We start from the raw sequence: 17,932 nt of genomic DNA, 5'->3' as shown, positions 1-17,932 counted from the left end.
TAGAAGAGTAAGCTCTGTCTGTCATCTTCAAGCTCAGGGTTTTCTCTAGACATCAGAGTCCTCAGGCAAGATAGACCCTTGCTCCTCAAAGTAGAGTTCACTGAGCCGCAGCAGGGGCATTACCTAGGAACCTGTCAGAAATGCAGAATCTTGGGTCCCACTCCAGAACTACCGACTCAGAATCTGCTTTTAAACAGAATCTCCCAGTGGTGCACAGGCACATTAAGTTTAAGAAGCACTGAGATAGATGAGAGAGTGTAGATTCACCCCTGGTTTATTTGTGCTGGTCATGACCTACTAGGAGAAACAAGGAGCAGACGTTCTGTCTGTGATGTTCTCAAGCTCCCAGACTCAATGTCTTCTTCTGTGATGTGTAACTTAAATCCTTTCCCAAATGAGGTGTCATCCTTAGCACTAATTCCTCCCTAATTCCACCGCACACCCCCGGTGCTCTCATATCTGAATACCAGGGTATTGTATAAGATAAACAATCGATAAGTTTCCTTTTTCAGTTTTAAAATTCTTTTATTCTATGTATCATAGCCAAACTTGCTCTGCACAGAAAAATATACCAGAAAAGCAGCCCCAGGGAAATGCAATTCAATCAGTGCCAAAAACAATTCTAAGGAGAATTTTGCAGTGACACACACACCCCAACTGCTTTGGGTCACCTTTAAAGAGTGATGATATCCTGGTTTTTAGCTCGTAACATTCCAGTATTTTTGAAGCTGCTACATAAGATTGGGTGGTTTTGTGCTGCTTTCTACTCCCTCCTTTGTGCAAAACCAAACCGAAATTCTTCAAAATGAATGAAATCGCTTGAGGTCTTGAGTAGACGCTTGCGTGAAATTGCCTCCCTGCGTTAATGTGGAACGAACTTCCCAAAGAGAGGGAGGTTCTGGGGAGCAAGGCAAGTCTGCGTCGAACGGATTATGCAGATTCCTGTTGGGGACGTCACGTTAATAGAAATTTCGTAGCTTTTTTTTTTTTTTTTTTAAGACTAACGATGGCTTCTGTGATTCAGGCTTTTCTCTTACACCGAGAATAGAATCCTGTCGCACGGCGGGTGGCTTTTTGAGTGGCTTTTACGCGCTGTTACCTTACTGGGCCGATGTCGACGGTCAAAGGGGGAAAAGGCCATCTGCTCCCTGCTCGCGCTAAGAGGTCCGGGGGGCTGAGCATGCCCTCCGTTACTGCTGGGAGAACCGAAATCGCGGGAGCCTGGTGCGTTCCAAAATTGGGACAGGAAAGACTTTTAAACTGCGCAGGAGAGGTGTTTGCGACCTGACGGCGGAGAGCCTCACCCGGTCAGCTCACCCTCGTGAATCGCCTCTCCCTCCCCAAGTTCACCCACCCGACACCGACCCCTTCCCCTTCTTGGCCTCCAGGGCCCCCGCGCTCCGCCCTTCCCGCGCTAGACTCCCCCCCTCGTCGGCTTTCCCGGCCTGGCTCTCTTTGCTCTTCCCTGCCCCCTCCTTCCTTGTCCTCCTCGTCGACCCTCCCCTTTTCCCCATGAACCCCCAGCCCAGCCCAATCTGCTTCCCGCTTCGCCTCACTCGGTTCGGACGTGCGCTCCCGCCGCCAGCGCCGCCTCCTGGCTCCAAGCGACGCCGCGCGGGCGGCTCCGCGAGCGGGCTGCGCGCACGCGCACTGCGCCTCAGGGGCGCGGGAGGCCGGTGTCCGCGCAGGCGCTCGCGGGTCGGGCTTCGCTCCGGCGCTGGCGGCCGGGAGGCGTCGGCTCGCGCGGGCAGGCTCGGGGCCCCGGGGCGGCAGCACCATGTTTCTGCACTCAGTCAACCTATGGAACCTGGCGTTTTATGCCTTTATGGTCTTCATGGCGACCCTAGGGCTGTGGGACGTCTTCTTCGGCTTCGAGGAGAACAAGTGCAGTATGAGCTACATGTTTGAGTACCCGGAGTATCAGGTGAGGTTCCGCCCTCTCACTTGGGCGCCCGGAGACTCGGGCCTCACCTGCCTGGCCCTCCCGTGGGTTTCCCCGCCGTGGCTTCCCGCGCCTTCCCGATCCCTGTCTGCCAGCCTCACCTCCGTTTTCTCGTCCCCGGCGACTCCGCAGAACCCCACTCCCCCTGGCCCCTGCCCTTTGTGTCCTTTCTTCCCCGTGGAGTGTTCCTTACGTGGTGCCGGGAGCATCCTCCCCGCCCCACTCGTAGTTGCTCCTCAGTCTTTCCGCCCTCTTCCCGATCCCAAAAGCCACGCACCGGCCCTTCGGACCGGCCGCGTCCCACCCGCCGCGTCCCCGGAGACGCAGCCCCAGCCCTGCGCGCGACACCCGGACCCCATCTTCCCCGCGTCGCTGCCTTAACAGGTGCCCTTGGCCCCTCCTTTGCTTCCCACGCGCCGGGATTCTCCCCGTCTCGCCCCACTGGTTTACGTGTCGGCTCTGGCTTTTCTAGAGAGGGACCGAGCTTCTTCCGAGCGTGGATTGGCTGCATAGTTCCCAGCGCTGCCGTAGGGACTCTGACGGTTTCCCTCTGGGTGAGAGGCTAACCCGATGAGGAATGAAATGGAAAGCTATTGAGCTTACCTCCTGTAAAGATTTTGCGGAGCCTCCTGTTTTGTAGGTTTTAGCTCCGTGCGTGTGCGTGCATGCCTGTGCTGATGCATGTCGCCTCTTACCCGTTGCACACAAAATCTGTTTCATGGTTCTGTTTTTGTTTTCGCACTGTTTGCTGTTTAAGAGAGACTCTCTCTCCCAAACTTCCTCCCTCCCTCCTTCCTTGTCTTTCCCTCCCTATCCTTCCCTCCCTCTCCCTCCCTCCCTTTCCCTCCTTCCCTCTCTTTCGCTCCCGCCCCACCCCCACCCCTTCCATTCTACTTTGAACATTTTCAATCACAGTTGGTTCCTCAGTTCAGCATAGAATCCAGAATTTCATTCATGACCAGCTGTAATAAAAGGTTGTGACAAATTACACAAGTGTCCAAAGAAATGTCTCTCGAATGATTCTTTTATTTCTAAAGGCATCGCTTAATTACGGGATACATATTATACTAACCCCTGACCATAAAATGTATCTGTACTATAATACATATTGATACAATGCAATTTTAGTATACTTTTAAAACCAAGCGGATATTTTTCTTTAAGGTGAAGGATGCCAGTTGTGATTGCTTCTGTGTACAGGTCATTGTGGAAAAGCCTATTTGATTATGCTACTTTATGTAGATCTTAAAACTACTTAAGGTTTAAATTGCTGACAAGCGCCCTTACCCATGGGCAAAATTCTAGTTTAGATTTCATTCGTTTTGAAATGCTTACCTTCATTTTGCACTTATGCTTATAAGAGAGTGGAAGCATTAGATATCAGATGCTATTATTGAAGGAGAATATTTTAACATGTTACTGTCGTCTCTTAATTTCTAAGTGAATATGCTGGTTTATGTTTATCAGAGGCTATGTGTAGTTAAATACTTGAGCTTTTGGTTTAAATTTTTAAAAACTGAAAGTAGAGCCTTTGTAATCCCCTTTCAATTTTCTATGGTTTGTTAATTAGGAAACCCCCAATACTAGATTGAATTTGGTCACTTTAGTTTTGTTTCACAGCATTGTAGAGTTTGGTTAAAATTAAATTATTTTGGAACTGGATAGTACTAATTCTCATTTATTTTTAGATTGCCCACAATTGTTAAAGCTGTTTGAATATCAACCGTAGTAGAACTTGCTTAGTGTGGGGAACAAAGCATATGGACCTCACAGGTGCATTTCATGCCTCATAAAATTGACTGGAAAGACACAAAATTAGTGTCGCTAAGGCAAAAGAGCTGTTTGGCTTTTTTTGTTGTTGTATCTGTATTTAGTTATTTTGATTCAAATTGCCTTTTTGAATTTTTACATTCTATCAATAATATGTTAGTGTAGTAGTAATTACAGTGACAAGTTTTTAATCCACATATTTTTATAGATTTTTATTTTTGTGATGTTAAAAGCTGTGTTAATTCACTACAGTATTTATATTTGACTGTTAGTCCTCTTATGGTACACACTAGATTGTGTTACTTTATAAATACAGTTAAAACCTGTCTATTGAAATGACTCATTTTGAATATAGTGAGATTTCTGGATAACTGTGGTCATTCTATTAAGAACCAATGGTTTTTAATTAATAAAGGTGTTCTAAACATTTTATATGTTGCTTATTTTTAATTATATTTTATGGTAAGCTCTCTAATTGTTTACAGGTTGATATCCAGCAGATGGGATGTCCTAGTTGTTAGGTTTTCTTCTCTTTCTTGACGCCTTTCTTTTTTACTTCTCATTTGCATATTCGTTAGCTGAATTTTTGAGGAAATGAACAATATTTGAAGCATGATCGATTTTCTCCATTTGAAAAATGAAAGGTGGGAAAGGAATTTGAAGTGCTTTGTAAAAATGAAGTTTTGAATTTAAAATTGTTTGATAATCTCTGTTCATTCTCCACCTTTGGTTTTCCTGGATTCCCTTACTGAGAATTAACTGAACATCTCATGAACCTGGCAAAATACACATTATCCTTTAAAGCTTCTTCCCTATGACAGCAAGGCAAAGCTTTCATAATTTTAGGCAAACTGTAGAATTCGGGAAGAAACATCTGTGTTGTTTTCTCCCATACAGTAATTTGCCTGTCTTCAGATATGTGATCTAACAGTTGCTCTTTGAAAGGAAATATTGATATGGGAAAATACAAATCACATATTTTGTTAACTCTGATGTTTATTAGCAAATCATTTATTGAATGACTACTCTGTGTCAGGTATATTGTAGATACTAGGTGTGGGTGAGACGGAATTAGAGATGAATCAGACTGTGTGCCTTTATGTCTTTATAATACAATGTGGGGAGACGAATGTAATGGATAGTTAAAATGTGCTAAATGTTATAATTTCACTGTAAGAGTGTGTGTTCTTCACAGAAGAGAACATTCAAGTCGTTTTGGGTAGTCAAAAGCTGCGGAAAAGCGGTAGTGAATTGCACTGTGGAAGGTCTATAGTTCATAAAATGCAGAAACAAGAAAATTGCAGGAATAAAGAATAGCATTTGTGAAGCTAGGAAGGCACCAGGACACATTGTGTAAGCATTATGTATAATATGTTATCATTTATGTAAAATATTTCTGGAAGCACAAATTGCTAATATTCGTTGCCTTCTAGGTAGGAAACTGGATGGCTAAAGGACCACGTATGTCTAAGAGAGAGCCTTTTCTATGTATATCCTACTAAATCTTGAATTTTGAAACATACTAAGAATAAATTTTAAAACATGGCATGTGTAAGTTATAAGAAAGTACGTAAGAATAATTAAAGCCAGATTTTAAAGGACCTCTCTCTTACGCCTTTATCATCTATATATGTAGTGAGGAAACTCATAAGGTGTAAGTTTTAATAAGGTATTTCTTGAATGCAGTGTGGACTATGGATTGTAACAGTGAGAAAGATGGGTCTGAAAAATTCAGTTGTCCCCAGGTCTTTTTATCAATCTGGAGTCCTCCAGAGTATTCTTAAGTGTTGAGTGGGCAAAGGGCTAAGAGCTAGCTCTTTGTAAGAGCTTTAAGACTATGTTCATTTTGATCAGAATCCCCCCTTTTTTTTTTTTTTTGGTAAATTATGGAGCTCAAACTTTTATTTTTCAGTTTTAATTTACAGTTAAAAGAAATATATCATAAAATACTTGATAAAAAAGACTTGAGTTTCTTAAATCAGTATTTTTTTTGGCACTTAGGAAATTGTTAGAATTTTTGACTTTTTGAAAGGGGTCTGTCTAATTTAGAGATGAGAAGTACCTGTATTAAGGAAGATAGAGTTGAGAAAGGATGGACAGACAGCAGGGGCAGGATTGTGGAGATAATATTTAAGTGTAAAAATAATTGATCTTAATTAAAGGTCTTTTGGGGGGTAGGGATGCTCATTTAAATAATCTATATAAAATAATCAGTTTAAAATATAGTGGAGTCCTGTTATTATACAGGTTTTCTTTTCAAATCCTTTGACCCTCTTCTGTTTTTTCATTAGCATCTTATTTGTATGCCTATCACTTTCTTTCCTCAGTTTGGTCAGTATACCCTTCCTGTTTCTTCGTGCCATTCACTTCCAATTTGAATTCTGCCTGGAAATGCGGTTTTGCCATTTGCCTACAACTCCCACTGTTTTTTACTTTTTTTATTTTTTGGTTCTATCTCCTTTCCATCTTTTTTTCCCCTACTCCACATTAGATGCATTCATATTTTTAAAAATGTACACTTTCACTATAAAAATTCTTTTCATAATAGAATACTATGAAATATATTGAAGAATCTTTCGCTTGTTTTTCTATCTCCATATAATTAAATATTTATTTTTTGATATATTTGATAGTTTCCTGTTTTTCTGAGTTAATTTTTCAACTAATTCAAAACTTTGTTCAGCTACAATCTTCAAAAGAATAATTGATCTGATATGCATGTACTGTTATATTAGATGTTGCACTCATTTGGGAGGGATTAATATAACTTTTTTTTCTCTCCTGTTTCCTTTTTGTTTCATTTGTACCGAAAGAAACAAAATATTTTGTCATTTTCATTTTTGATTATATACAGTACATAATCAATATTGGGATTAATTTGAGTTTAAGTACAGGTATGCATATAAAACAGATATTTGTTGGTATTTCTCTATTATGAGTAGCTGAGAAGATAAAGAGTTGCTAGTATCTTAAACAATAAGCTCACACGCTCTAAAGATGTTGTCATGGTAGTATCAGCACTGGTTGTTTGTGGTATTATCTTCAAAGGAATATTTGAATAATATTCAGTAATGTGCATGAATAACCAGAATTCTGCTTTTTACAACAGGGAGGTTTTTTCAATAGTCATTACCATTTTCAGTTTTTAAAATTCACACAGTAGTTAAGATTTTTATCAAGCACATGTGTAGCATTGCTATATCATTAAATCTGTTGGCATCTACTTAAATAAACTCTACTGTTCAATGTACTGATTTCATTTTTAATGGTTTCTATCCTTTAAGAAAAGCAAAAGAAGAGTTTGTGCTTTACTGTTGCTTTTATAGATGCCTATTTGGGATGACATTAAGACCTAATTTATATTTTGTCAAAAATTTTATGTGAATTACTGGCTCATCTGGTATACAATAATGTGAATTGCAGAGTAGTTTAAGGCTTGCTGACAAACCAGGCACCTGGTCTGTGAAAACTGAAACAGATGCTAATTCATTGAAATGTTTATGGTGAGAAGAGTGTACATCCCTTGAGCAAGACATGGCTGTAAGGTACAGATTAATTTGTTAAGCACATTGTAGGTCAAAGCATATTGAGAGGCCAGAACGCTGCATTATAGAATAAACTTACTTTCTGTTCTAAGCTGGAATATACAGTTGGGCCTGAGTAGAAAGAGAGACATTACAAAACAGTTTAAAATAGCAAAAAAGAATTGATTTGATAATGGAAAGCTTTTATCATTTCTAAGTGTAATTGCTACTGATACTGAATTAAATGCATTTCCAATTATGTTAACATGTAACTTGCTGACATCTACCAGTGTTTTTCTGTTGACAGTGGCTATTTTGAGTAATTTGTATTCATTAGAATTTCAGATAGTCCCATTTTATGCTTTCTTGAAGACGGCATGGTTCAAAACTCACATAATTCAAGACTGATTCTCCATATGAATAAAAGTAGAACTTGTTTTGTGCATTAAGTGCAGTGTTATCATCAGTAATATTTTTATATTGCACTATTTCAAATTTCTATAATTCAGGATTGGGTATGGTGAGGCTAAATGGTCTTAACAAAATTGATTAAAGTGAAATTGCATATTTGTTTATTTTGCTATAGAAAATAGAACTTCCAAAGAAACTGGCGAAACGGTATCCTGCATATGAATTATACCTTTATGGAGAAGGATCCTATGCTGAAGAACACAAAATTCTCCCTTTAACTGGTATTCCAGTTCTCTTTCTTCCTGGTAATGCTGGAAGTTACAAGCAAGGTGAGTCTCAGAAGTGAATTTTGAAAGGTATAAAATTCACTTGCAGAATTTCTCAGATACATATTCCGTGTAAAGTACAGTGCTGGGAAACACAAATACTGGGAAACACAAATATGTAACATTTTGTCTGAGAGGAATACATGTGAGAAATACATAGAAAAGAATAGTTGAAGACCACTTTGCAAAGAGCAAGAAGGAGAAAAAGAAGATGGAGTGTGTGGGGATAAATAGATGATATAGGGGTTCAGGAATCAGCAAAAAGAAAGAGGCTTGTATTGGAAATGGAGGGAACAGAAAACAGCCTGAAGCGTTGATTAGAGAAGTAAACAAGAAAGGAGATTGGTTTCTTTTGGAGCTATTTAAGTTAGATCTAGAAATACTGAGGAGAACACAGAAAAGTGAAGGTAGGGAAGTTATATACACAGATTCGAAACTGAATGTTGGTTTGGAAATATAGCAGTTATTTCTGGCATAACAATCAAGTAATCTGGAAGTAATTTCAGCTACAGTCTGCTTTTCTGGTTGTTAAATGATGTATTCTTTTATATAATGAGAATAGAATAATTTCAACATTTAGTATAATTACTTACATGTTTATTTATCTAGCTTACATTTATGGAGTACCCCCATGACCTAGGCAGTATTCTAGGTAATAGGGATCCGAAACAGACCAAGACAGATAAAGTCCCTGCCTTTCTTGTTGGGAAGACAGATGGCAAACACATACGTTGGTAATGTAAAAAGTTTGAAAAAATAAATCAGAGTAAGGAATAGGATAAACAGGCTTAAGAAGTAACTAGGTCGATGAAGTGGCCAGGAAAGGCCATCTAAGGTGATGACATTTGAGCAGAGACTTGAAAGTAGCAAGGGACTGAGGTACGTAAATATTTGGGGGAAGACTGTGAGGCAGAAACATGCGTGGTGTGTTCAAGGTCACTGAGACTAACAGTGAAAAGAGAGGAGGATGGAAAAGTAGCTACAGGCTATATCATATGAGTTGTGGAAAAAGACTTTGAATTTTGATCTAAGTGTGATGGGAAACTTTTGGAAGGTTTTGATAGGAAATGATATAATCTGATATTTTTGTTAATTGTATTTGAAATAAAACACACATACAAACAAATGCATGGACTATGATATTTGGTTAAAAATAATTATAAAGTGAATACCTACTTTAGGAGCCAAAACCCAAGTCAAGAAGTAGAAGGTTGCCAGCACCTTGGAAACCCCCGGTGTGTCCCCTCCAGATTAAAACTCCCTCCCCTCTTTCTAGATGTAATCACAATCCTAACTTTAATGTAGTAATTTCTTTGACTTTCTTTATAGTTTTAGCATCTAAGTATGCATCCCTAATACAGTCTACTTATTCAGGGCTATTTTTAACATTATGTTTTTGGACATTTGTGTTATTTACATTTATTGGCTATTATAAATAACGAACATTTTTATCTTGGAGCACATAAAGCCTATGTTTCTATAAGATGTATACCACAGGAGCATAATTCTGGTTGTTTATGCAAACGGAACGTTGTATTTCCCTTTTCCCTTTGCTCCACATCCTTAACGACATTGGAATTGTCAGGTTTTTAAATTTTAACCCTTCTGATAGGTATGAATTATTTTAAAAAAATGATCACTCTGGCTTTGCTGTGTAGAGAATATACAGTAAACGGGCAAGATGGAAGTAGGAAAGATACTAAACATCACTAGTCATCAGGGAAATACAAATCAAAACCACAATGAGATACCATTTCATACCCGCTAGACTGACTATAATCTAAAAGATAGATCATAACAAGTATTGTTGAGAATGTGAAGAAATTGAAACCCTCCTACATTGCTGGTGGGAATGTAAAATGGTCACTTGTAAAATAGCCACTTTGGAAAGCAGTTTGACAGTTTCTCAGAATATTAAACATAGAGTTAATATGACCTAACAATCCCACGAGTAGGTATCTACCCAAGAAAAAGGAAAACGTACATCCGTACACAAACTTGCATACAAATGCTCATAGCAATGCTGTTCATAATAGCTAAAAGGTAGGAACAACCCAATTTCCATCAACTAATGAATGGAGGATAAAATGTGATATATCCATATAATGGAATATTATTCAGCAATGAAAAGGAATAAATTACTGATACATGAATTACATACTACAATGTGGATGAACCTTGAAAACATTATGTTAAATGAAAGCACCCAGTCATAAAAGACCCCATATTATATGATCTCTTTAATAGAAATGTCCAGGATAGGCAAATCCAGAGGGACAGAAATAGATCAGTGCTTTCCTGGAATTAGGAGGAGAAGAGGAATGAGGAGTGACTGCTGAGTACAGGGTTTTCTTTTTGGGATGATGAAAAAAATCTCTAAAGTTAGATTGCAAAAACGATTGTACAACTCTGTGAATATACCAAAAATAATTGAGTTGTACACTTTACATGAAAAGTTGTATAACGTGAACTGTACGTGTTTTAAAAAATGGAAGGGCAAACAGGTATGTTGTTTGCTGAACCACACACTGCAACTTTTAATGCCAAGTAATGCAATCAATTCATAAATTCTGTGAGTGGGTTACAAAGAGCAATCTGAAGCTGTGGAAACAGGGAGGCTAGTTAGGAAACAGTAGTTTAGGCAAGAAATGGATCTTGGATTAAGAAGGTTGCAGTGGACATGGTGAGACCCCACCATTGTGGGTATATTTAGAAGGTAGAGCATGACAGGATTTACACATGGATTGGACATCATCTGTGAGAAAAAGAGACAAATCGAGCATGAGTACCTAAACCAAGTGATGAGCAGACATTTTTTTTTAGGAATTCTCATTCTTAAAATATTCAAGTGTGACTGACTTCCTAGTTCTTATTCAGAGAATCTTTTCCCTCCCTTTTATTTATTGTTGTTACTACTGACGAGGAAGCAGGTAGAGAATGAATGACCTGTTCACTTTTTATTTGCTTTAAAAAATAGGGCACAAGACAAACAACCTCTAGGTTATTTTGTTCTTCTAAATTGATACAATTAAACGATGTTATCCTGAAATAGGTTTTTAATATTCAGGATGTCGGATACAGTTATTTGTTAAGAGATAAGAATGTACAAACTTTTAAAAATTTTGTTTAATGTGCACTTTGACCTTTTCCTTTGCAGTTCGCTCTATCGGCTCTATTGCACTTAGAAAAGCAGAAGACATTGATTTCAAATACCATTTTGACTTCTTTAGTGTGAATTTCAATGAAGAACTGGTGGCACTATATGGTGGAACTCTTCAGAAGCAGACCAAGTTTGTACATGAATGCATTAAAACAATTCTCAAGCTCTATAAGGTAAGAGATAAACATACAAATCAGTAGCGATCTACCTACTATTATCATTTTTTTTTAAAAGGGACTCAACGTATTTTAAGTCATCTGTTTATATGGAAGTTGAAGCAAAGATGGCACAAAATTGTTTTTTGTTTTTTTTTTGTGGGTGTGTTGTTTTAGGAAAAATAATTTCTTTTAACTGTATATAAATTAGGAGTGCAATGTATTTCCTAAAAACCATTAGTATGGATTTCTGTTTCTAGTTATGACTGAAACTGGTACTAGAGTAGACCACTTCCGTATGTAAACAACTATAAAATTAGTCAAAATATCTGAAGCACATGTTTTCAGGTGTTGGACAACCAAGCAGCAAAGGACTATGATTTCTGAAAGGATAACATGTGAGGTGAGCTCCATGATTGCCCTGGCTTTCTGCCTGGAAGCATTTTCTAAACCATTGGTCAGATAGGTGGAGATTGAACAAAGCACATTGATGTCACTGAGATGGAGAAGGCAGAGATTGGAATTTGGGGCTACTGAAATTGGCTAGATTTGTGACCAGGGTTTGTAAAAGAAGAGAACTAGGCAGAGATAGGAACTCTAGAAATTTGTGTTTTTCAGTCTTTGAATTCTATGCTGCATATACACAGGACAAGAAGTTCAAGGCAGTGGCATACCAAGGAGGAAGTAGGGGTGGTGTCCACCTCAGCTTCAAGGAATAAGGGAGAATATATTTCTTTAGAGAAATTTAAAAGAGTAGCAAAACAGACAAAATCATTTTGTGCCAGCATTTCTAAAACAGTGTCAGGGATAAAATACACTACCCACTGGTAGTGTATTTGGTATGCCACAGTGCAAGTCCTGGCAAGAAACAGCTACCGGGGAATTGTGAGTGCAATTGAGATTTTAGAGGCCACATGGTGCTGGGAAATAGGAGTTCTGACCAGCTGGAGCAGAAGGACCTATTTGAACACACTGGGTATTCAAGTGAGACCCCAGAAAGGACATGATTTAAGAATAGGACTACTCCAGTCCTAAAGTAAGAGCTACTTGTGTCCAACTTGATGCTTAAATATAAGCCTCAAAAATATAAAAGTTAAGGATTTAAAGTAAAAGATGCACATAATAAAGGAATGGATGTGGAATCTCATCAGAGAGATGGAAACTATAAAAAAACTACAAAATTTAAAATGGAAACAATACATATCAGAAATGAAAAATTCAGAAGATAGATTTTAAGCAGACTGAAGACTATAGAAGAAGAGATCATTGAATTTGAAGATAGGACAATAAAAACTACCCAAAATGAAGCACAAAGGATAAAAAGATGAAGAAGACAGAACCTCAGGACCCTATGGGGCAGTGTTAAACAGTCTTACATATATATAGTTGGAACCCCAGAAGAAGAAGAAGAGAGAGAAATAGGAGAGGAAAATATATTCAAAGAACTAATGGCTTCAATTTTTCCAATTATGATTAAAATTGAAATCATACAAGATGTATTTTCTGAACATAGCAGAATTAAATTAGAATTTAATAATAAAAATATAGCTGGAAAGCCTTAAATATTTGGAATTACTTCTATATAACCCAGAGGTCAAATAGGAAATCACAGGTGAAATTTGAAAATGTTTTGAACTGAAATAAAATGAAAACACAACTTCAGAATTTGTAAGATTAAAGTAGTGGTTAGAAGATATAGTCTTAAATGCTTATATTAGAAAGAAACAAGGTTTAAAAGCAGTGATCTAAACATCCAAATTCAGAATCTGGAGAAAGAACAAAGAAAACTAAGCAGAAGTAAGGAAACAATAAAGATGAAAATGGAAATCAATAAAACAAAAAACAAGCTAAAGAAAAAAATTTATACCAATAGCTGACTTTTTGAAAAGATCTGTGAAACTGATGAACCCATAGCTAGAATGATTAAGAAAGAAAAGGAGAGGGACACAGATTAACAATATCAGGAATGAATGAAGGGACATCACTAGAGAGCCTATAGATATTAAGAAGATAGTAAAGGGATATTATGAACAACTTTATGCCAATAAATTTGACAACTCAGATAAATGCACAGCTCTCTTGAAACATAAATTACAAAACAGACACAAGAAGAAGCAATCTCTGACTAGCCCCCTGTTTAAAATTTTTTGGATTTATAATTAAAAATCTTACTAAGAAAAATCTAGTGCCAAATGACTTCAACGGTGAATTCTATCAAACATTTAAGTAAGTAATAACACCCATCTTACATAAACTCTTTTAGAAAACGGAGAAAGAGATACTACTTAACAGTTCATTTTAAGAAACCAGCAAATCCTGACTATCAAAATCAGACAATGGCATTGTTTAAAAAAAAAAAAAAAAGGGACCTAGTATCCCTCATCAACATAGATATAAAATCCTCCACAGAGAATTAGGCTATCAAATCCAGCAATATTTTAAAGTATAGTACCTCATGACTAAGTAGGATTTCTCCCAACAATGTATTCAAGTATAAATAAATGTAATTCATCATAAGAGCATCTCAGTAGATGAAGACTCATTTGACTGCATTCAGCACCCATTCATGATTTTAAACAAACACACACACACACACACACACACACACACACACACACACACAAAGCTCAGCACAGTAAGAATAGAAACAAACTTCCTCACCGAGGAATTGTATTATGCATAGTATTACATGTATGAGAGGAACCATTATGTATTTGATATTTATTGGATAAGATAAATAAGATGTGATCACAAAGTGAAATTCATTTCCATAAATGTTTTTCACAATAAATAGTTGAATGTCTTTGATGTAGTACGATAGGGAGTTTTTTCTTTCTCTATTTTTCAGCTTCTGTCTGCTTCCACCACCTCTATTCAACATTGTACAGAGGTCCTAGCAAGTGCAGTAAGGCCAGAAAAAGAAATACAATTAAAAATTAAAAAGGATAAATTACAGATGACATAAATATACAGAAACATTTAAAGGAATTTACAGAAAATTATTAGAATTCATAAGTGAATTTAGTAAAGTTGCAGTATAAATGGTCAGGATTCAAAAATCAATTCACAAATGGAAAGTGGAATTTTAAAATACATTTACAGTAATGTAAAAAAACAATTCTTATGGATAAATTTAATGCAGAATGTGCAAGATCAGTACACTAAAACTTCAAACTTTGCTGAGAAAAATTAAAGAAATCTGAAATAAATGGACAGACCAATTTCATGGATTGAAGACTCACAATTAAGATGTAAATTCTCCCCAAATTGACCAATAGATTTAATGCAATACAAATCACAGTACCAGTGGGTGTTTTGTAAAAATTGACAAGCCTAGATGGAAATGCAAAGAACCTAAAAAGCCAAACAGTCTTGAAAAGAAGAACAACGTTGGAGGACACATACTGCCCGATTTCAAGACTTAACTGTGAGGTTGTAATCCAACTAGTGTGGTATTCCTTTGCATCTTGAAAATGCAATTGTACACATCATGGTTCTTTGCATAAGCCAGCATTTTGAAATTATTTCTAAAGTAGGTTTTTGTTTGTTTGTTTTTTCAATCTACATTGAGTATTATAGGAGGAAACAAGCCATATTAGGTACAGGACCTTTTTTATATCTGATACTTATTGAATAGTTAATAAGACATGATTACAAATTGAGATTTCCATAAATGTCACTCACAATAAACAATCATGTGTTTAATGTTATAAACTAGGTATATCTTATATGGTGATAAATGCCAGGAAGGAAAATAGAACAGAAAGGGAGATAGGGAGTTGAGACTAGAGGACTACAATTATAAATAAGGGTGCCTAACAGAGACCTTTGTTGAGAAGCAGACAATTTAATGCAAATTCAGGACATGAGAGAGTAGCTCATTTGCCTATCTAAGAAAAGAGAGCTCTAAGCAGAGGAAATAAATACAGAGGGTACCAAAATGTGCATACACATTTTAAGAAAGGAAAAACTGTATTAAAATTGTAATGCTCAATATATACAGATGACAAAAGATGAATACAAGTTATGTGTATACATTTTTTTGGTACCCCCAAAATATAAGGCAAATGTGCTGTATTTGAAGAAAAACAAGGAGACTGGAATGGCTGGAGCAGATAGAGTGAGTTAGTAGAAGGAGAGATTGGGGAGAAGGCTGATTACAGAAACTTGTAGGCAATTTTAAGAATTTTGCCTTTTATTTCAAATGATATGGAAAGCCACTAGAGATTTTTGAGCAAAGGAGTGGCATGTTCTCATTTAGATTTTGGCAGTATCACTCTGGATACTTCTGAGGATATATTGAAGGGATGTAAGGGTGAAGCAGAGAGACCAGTTAGGAGGCTATTTCAGTGATTCAGGCAAGAAATAATGGTAGTTTAGGTCAAGTTGGTAGCATTGAAGGTGATAAGAAATGGTCAGATTGGTGTAAATCTTAAAGTTTGAGGCAAGATTTGCTGGCTAGTCAGATATGGAGGGGCATTGTGACAGAAAAAGAAGAGTTAAGGGTGACCTCAAATTTTTTGGCTGAACAGCTACAAGGGTTGAAGTGCCATTAACTGAGGTGGGGGGAAATATAGGAGGAACAGATGTGGAGGAGATTAAGTGTTTAGTTTTAGAAGGTTCAATTTGAGATGCGCGCTAGATAACCAGGATGCCACTGGGGTTGAAACTTGGAATTGAAGAGAAGAGGTCGGGTCTTCAGATAATAACTTGAGGGTTGACAGCATGTAGATGTATTTAAAGCTATGAGACCAAATGGGATCACTAATTGAGTCAAGATACGAAAGAGATCAAAGGATTACTCCATTATTCAGAGATAGGGGAGATGAGAAGAAACCAGCAAGAGCCAGTGAGTTAAGAGGAAACCACAGAGTATATTGTCAAGGAAACCAAGTAAAGCATTTCAAAGAGGAAGTGATCACCTAAGTCAAATGCTGTTGGTAGGTTAAGTAAAACGAGGCTTGAGGATTGGCTATTAGATTTCTTGGTGCCTTGATACGAGCAGTTTTGGAGGAGTGTTGGGGTGAAAGCTTGATTGCAATGGGTTTGAGAGTGTGTGGAAATTGAAAAATTGGAAAAATTAGAGACAGCAAGTACTATAGAGATAACTGTTTTTGAAGAGTTTTGCTGTGAAGAGACGTAGAGAAAGGTGTGGTCACCAAGGGGAAAGTGGGAGTAAAAAGGCAGTTGTCTTTATTTTTTACAGTATTTTTATATGCTAGTGAGAATGGTGTAGTAGAGAGGAGAAACGGTGCAAGAAGAGAGGGAGAAGAATTGGTAGAGTAATGTACTTGAGAAGGCCAAAGGGGATAGCTTTCAGGGCACATATGTAGTGTTTGGCTTTTGGTAAGATCAGTTCTGTGTTGGGATCTCCAAGACCACCCCAGGCTCTATGATTCTCCAGGACGACTCACAGGACTCAGCACATAGTTGTACTCACATTATGATTTATTACAGTGAAAGGATACAAAGCAAAATCAGCAAAAAGAAAAGGTACATGGGATGAAATCTAGAGGAAACGCAGGTACAAGTTTCCAAAAGTCCTCTTGCAGGGGAGTCACACTGGCTGTATATAATTTCTATAGCAACAAATTGTGACATGTGTAAAGTGTTGTCTATGAGAGCAGCTCATCTTACACTCAATGGCCAAGGTTTTTATTGGGAGCTGGTTACACAGAGACCCTGTGCCTGGCAAAATCCCAACCAGAAGGACAGCAGGTGTTCAGCATAAAGTATATTCTTTACAGTTTCAACACAGTGAGCCATTCTTATCATTTAGGGAATGATGAGAACTCTCCCAGAATCTAAGGTCCCAGACTATAGACTAGAGCCAACCTTATGTGCAGTCCTACTATGGTAACATTTCTGCACAAGGTCCAATGAATGCATAGTAACAGGAGAGAAGGCAGAGATGAAGAATCAGTACAGAGGGTGATGAGCAAAAAATTGATAGCGGAACTGAGGATATGACGTGGAGACAAAAGATTTTTTTAAATGCAATACTTATTTAAAAAATAAATTATGTAATTATCTGTGAATAAATAAATGGAATCTGGTTTATTTTTAAACCCAGGTGCACAATAGGAAAAGAATTTGATGAGGTAAGATATATTAATACGAGGTAGTATATTGCTATGACAGCTATCATTTTTTACTTTTTTGTGGTATTTCCAATATTTTTTTTTTTTTTAAAGATTTTATTGGGGAAGGGAAACAGAACAATGGGGAACAGTGCGTACTTCCAGGTCTTTGTCCAAGTCAAGTTGTCCTTTCAAACTTAGTTGTGGAGGGCGCAGCTCAGCTCCAGGTCCAGTTGCTGTTGTTAGTTGCCGGGGGCGCTGCCCACCATCCCTTGCGGGAGTCAAACTGGCAACCTTGGGTTGAGAGCCCACTGGCCCATGTGGGAATCGAACCGGCAGCCTTCAGAGTTAGGAGCACAGAGCTCCAACCGCCTGAGCCACCGGGCCGGCCTGGTATTTCCGATTTTGAATAAATGATCTGACTTCTTTTTTTTTTTTTTTTGATCTGACTTCTGATATCCTATAAAATCTAATATTCTGGTACACAAAAAATATAATTACACCTCTTACATTCAATATAATGAATGGTAAAACATGATTTGCTTTACCCAAGTTTTTGGATTT

The 17,932-nt window shown here is 37.7% G+C and overlaps 1 protein-coding gene across 1 annotated transcript in view; it reads left to right on the top strand.

Annotated features, from left to right (window-relative positions):
* The first annotated feature begins 1,612 nt into the window (after positions 1-1,612).
* The window catches only part of PGAP1 (post-GPI attachment to proteins inositol deacylase 1), a 66,423-nt gene continuing 50,103 nt past the window's right edge, over positions 1,613-17,932 (top strand). Inside the window, exons 1-3 of the mRNA XM_081051004.1 lie at positions 1,613-1,924; positions 7,823-7,976; positions 11,131-11,306. Coding sequence (XP_080907130.1) covers positions 1,778-1,924; positions 7,823-7,976; positions 11,131-11,306 — 477 coding nt within the window. The 5' untranslated portion in view covers positions 1,613-1,777. The remainder of the gene's footprint in view (positions 1,925-7,822; positions 7,977-11,130; positions 11,307-17,932) is intronic.

This window comes from Rhinolophus hipposideros (genome assembly GCF_964194185.1).
Source record: "Rhinolophus hipposideros genome assembly, chromosome: 6".
Taxonomy (NCBI): domain Eukaryota; kingdom Metazoa; phylum Chordata; class Mammalia; order Chiroptera; family Rhinolophidae; genus Rhinolophus; species Rhinolophus hipposideros.
The sequence above is the reverse complement of the archived record's forward strand: the minus strand, read 5'-3'. Positions and strand labels throughout refer to the sequence as shown.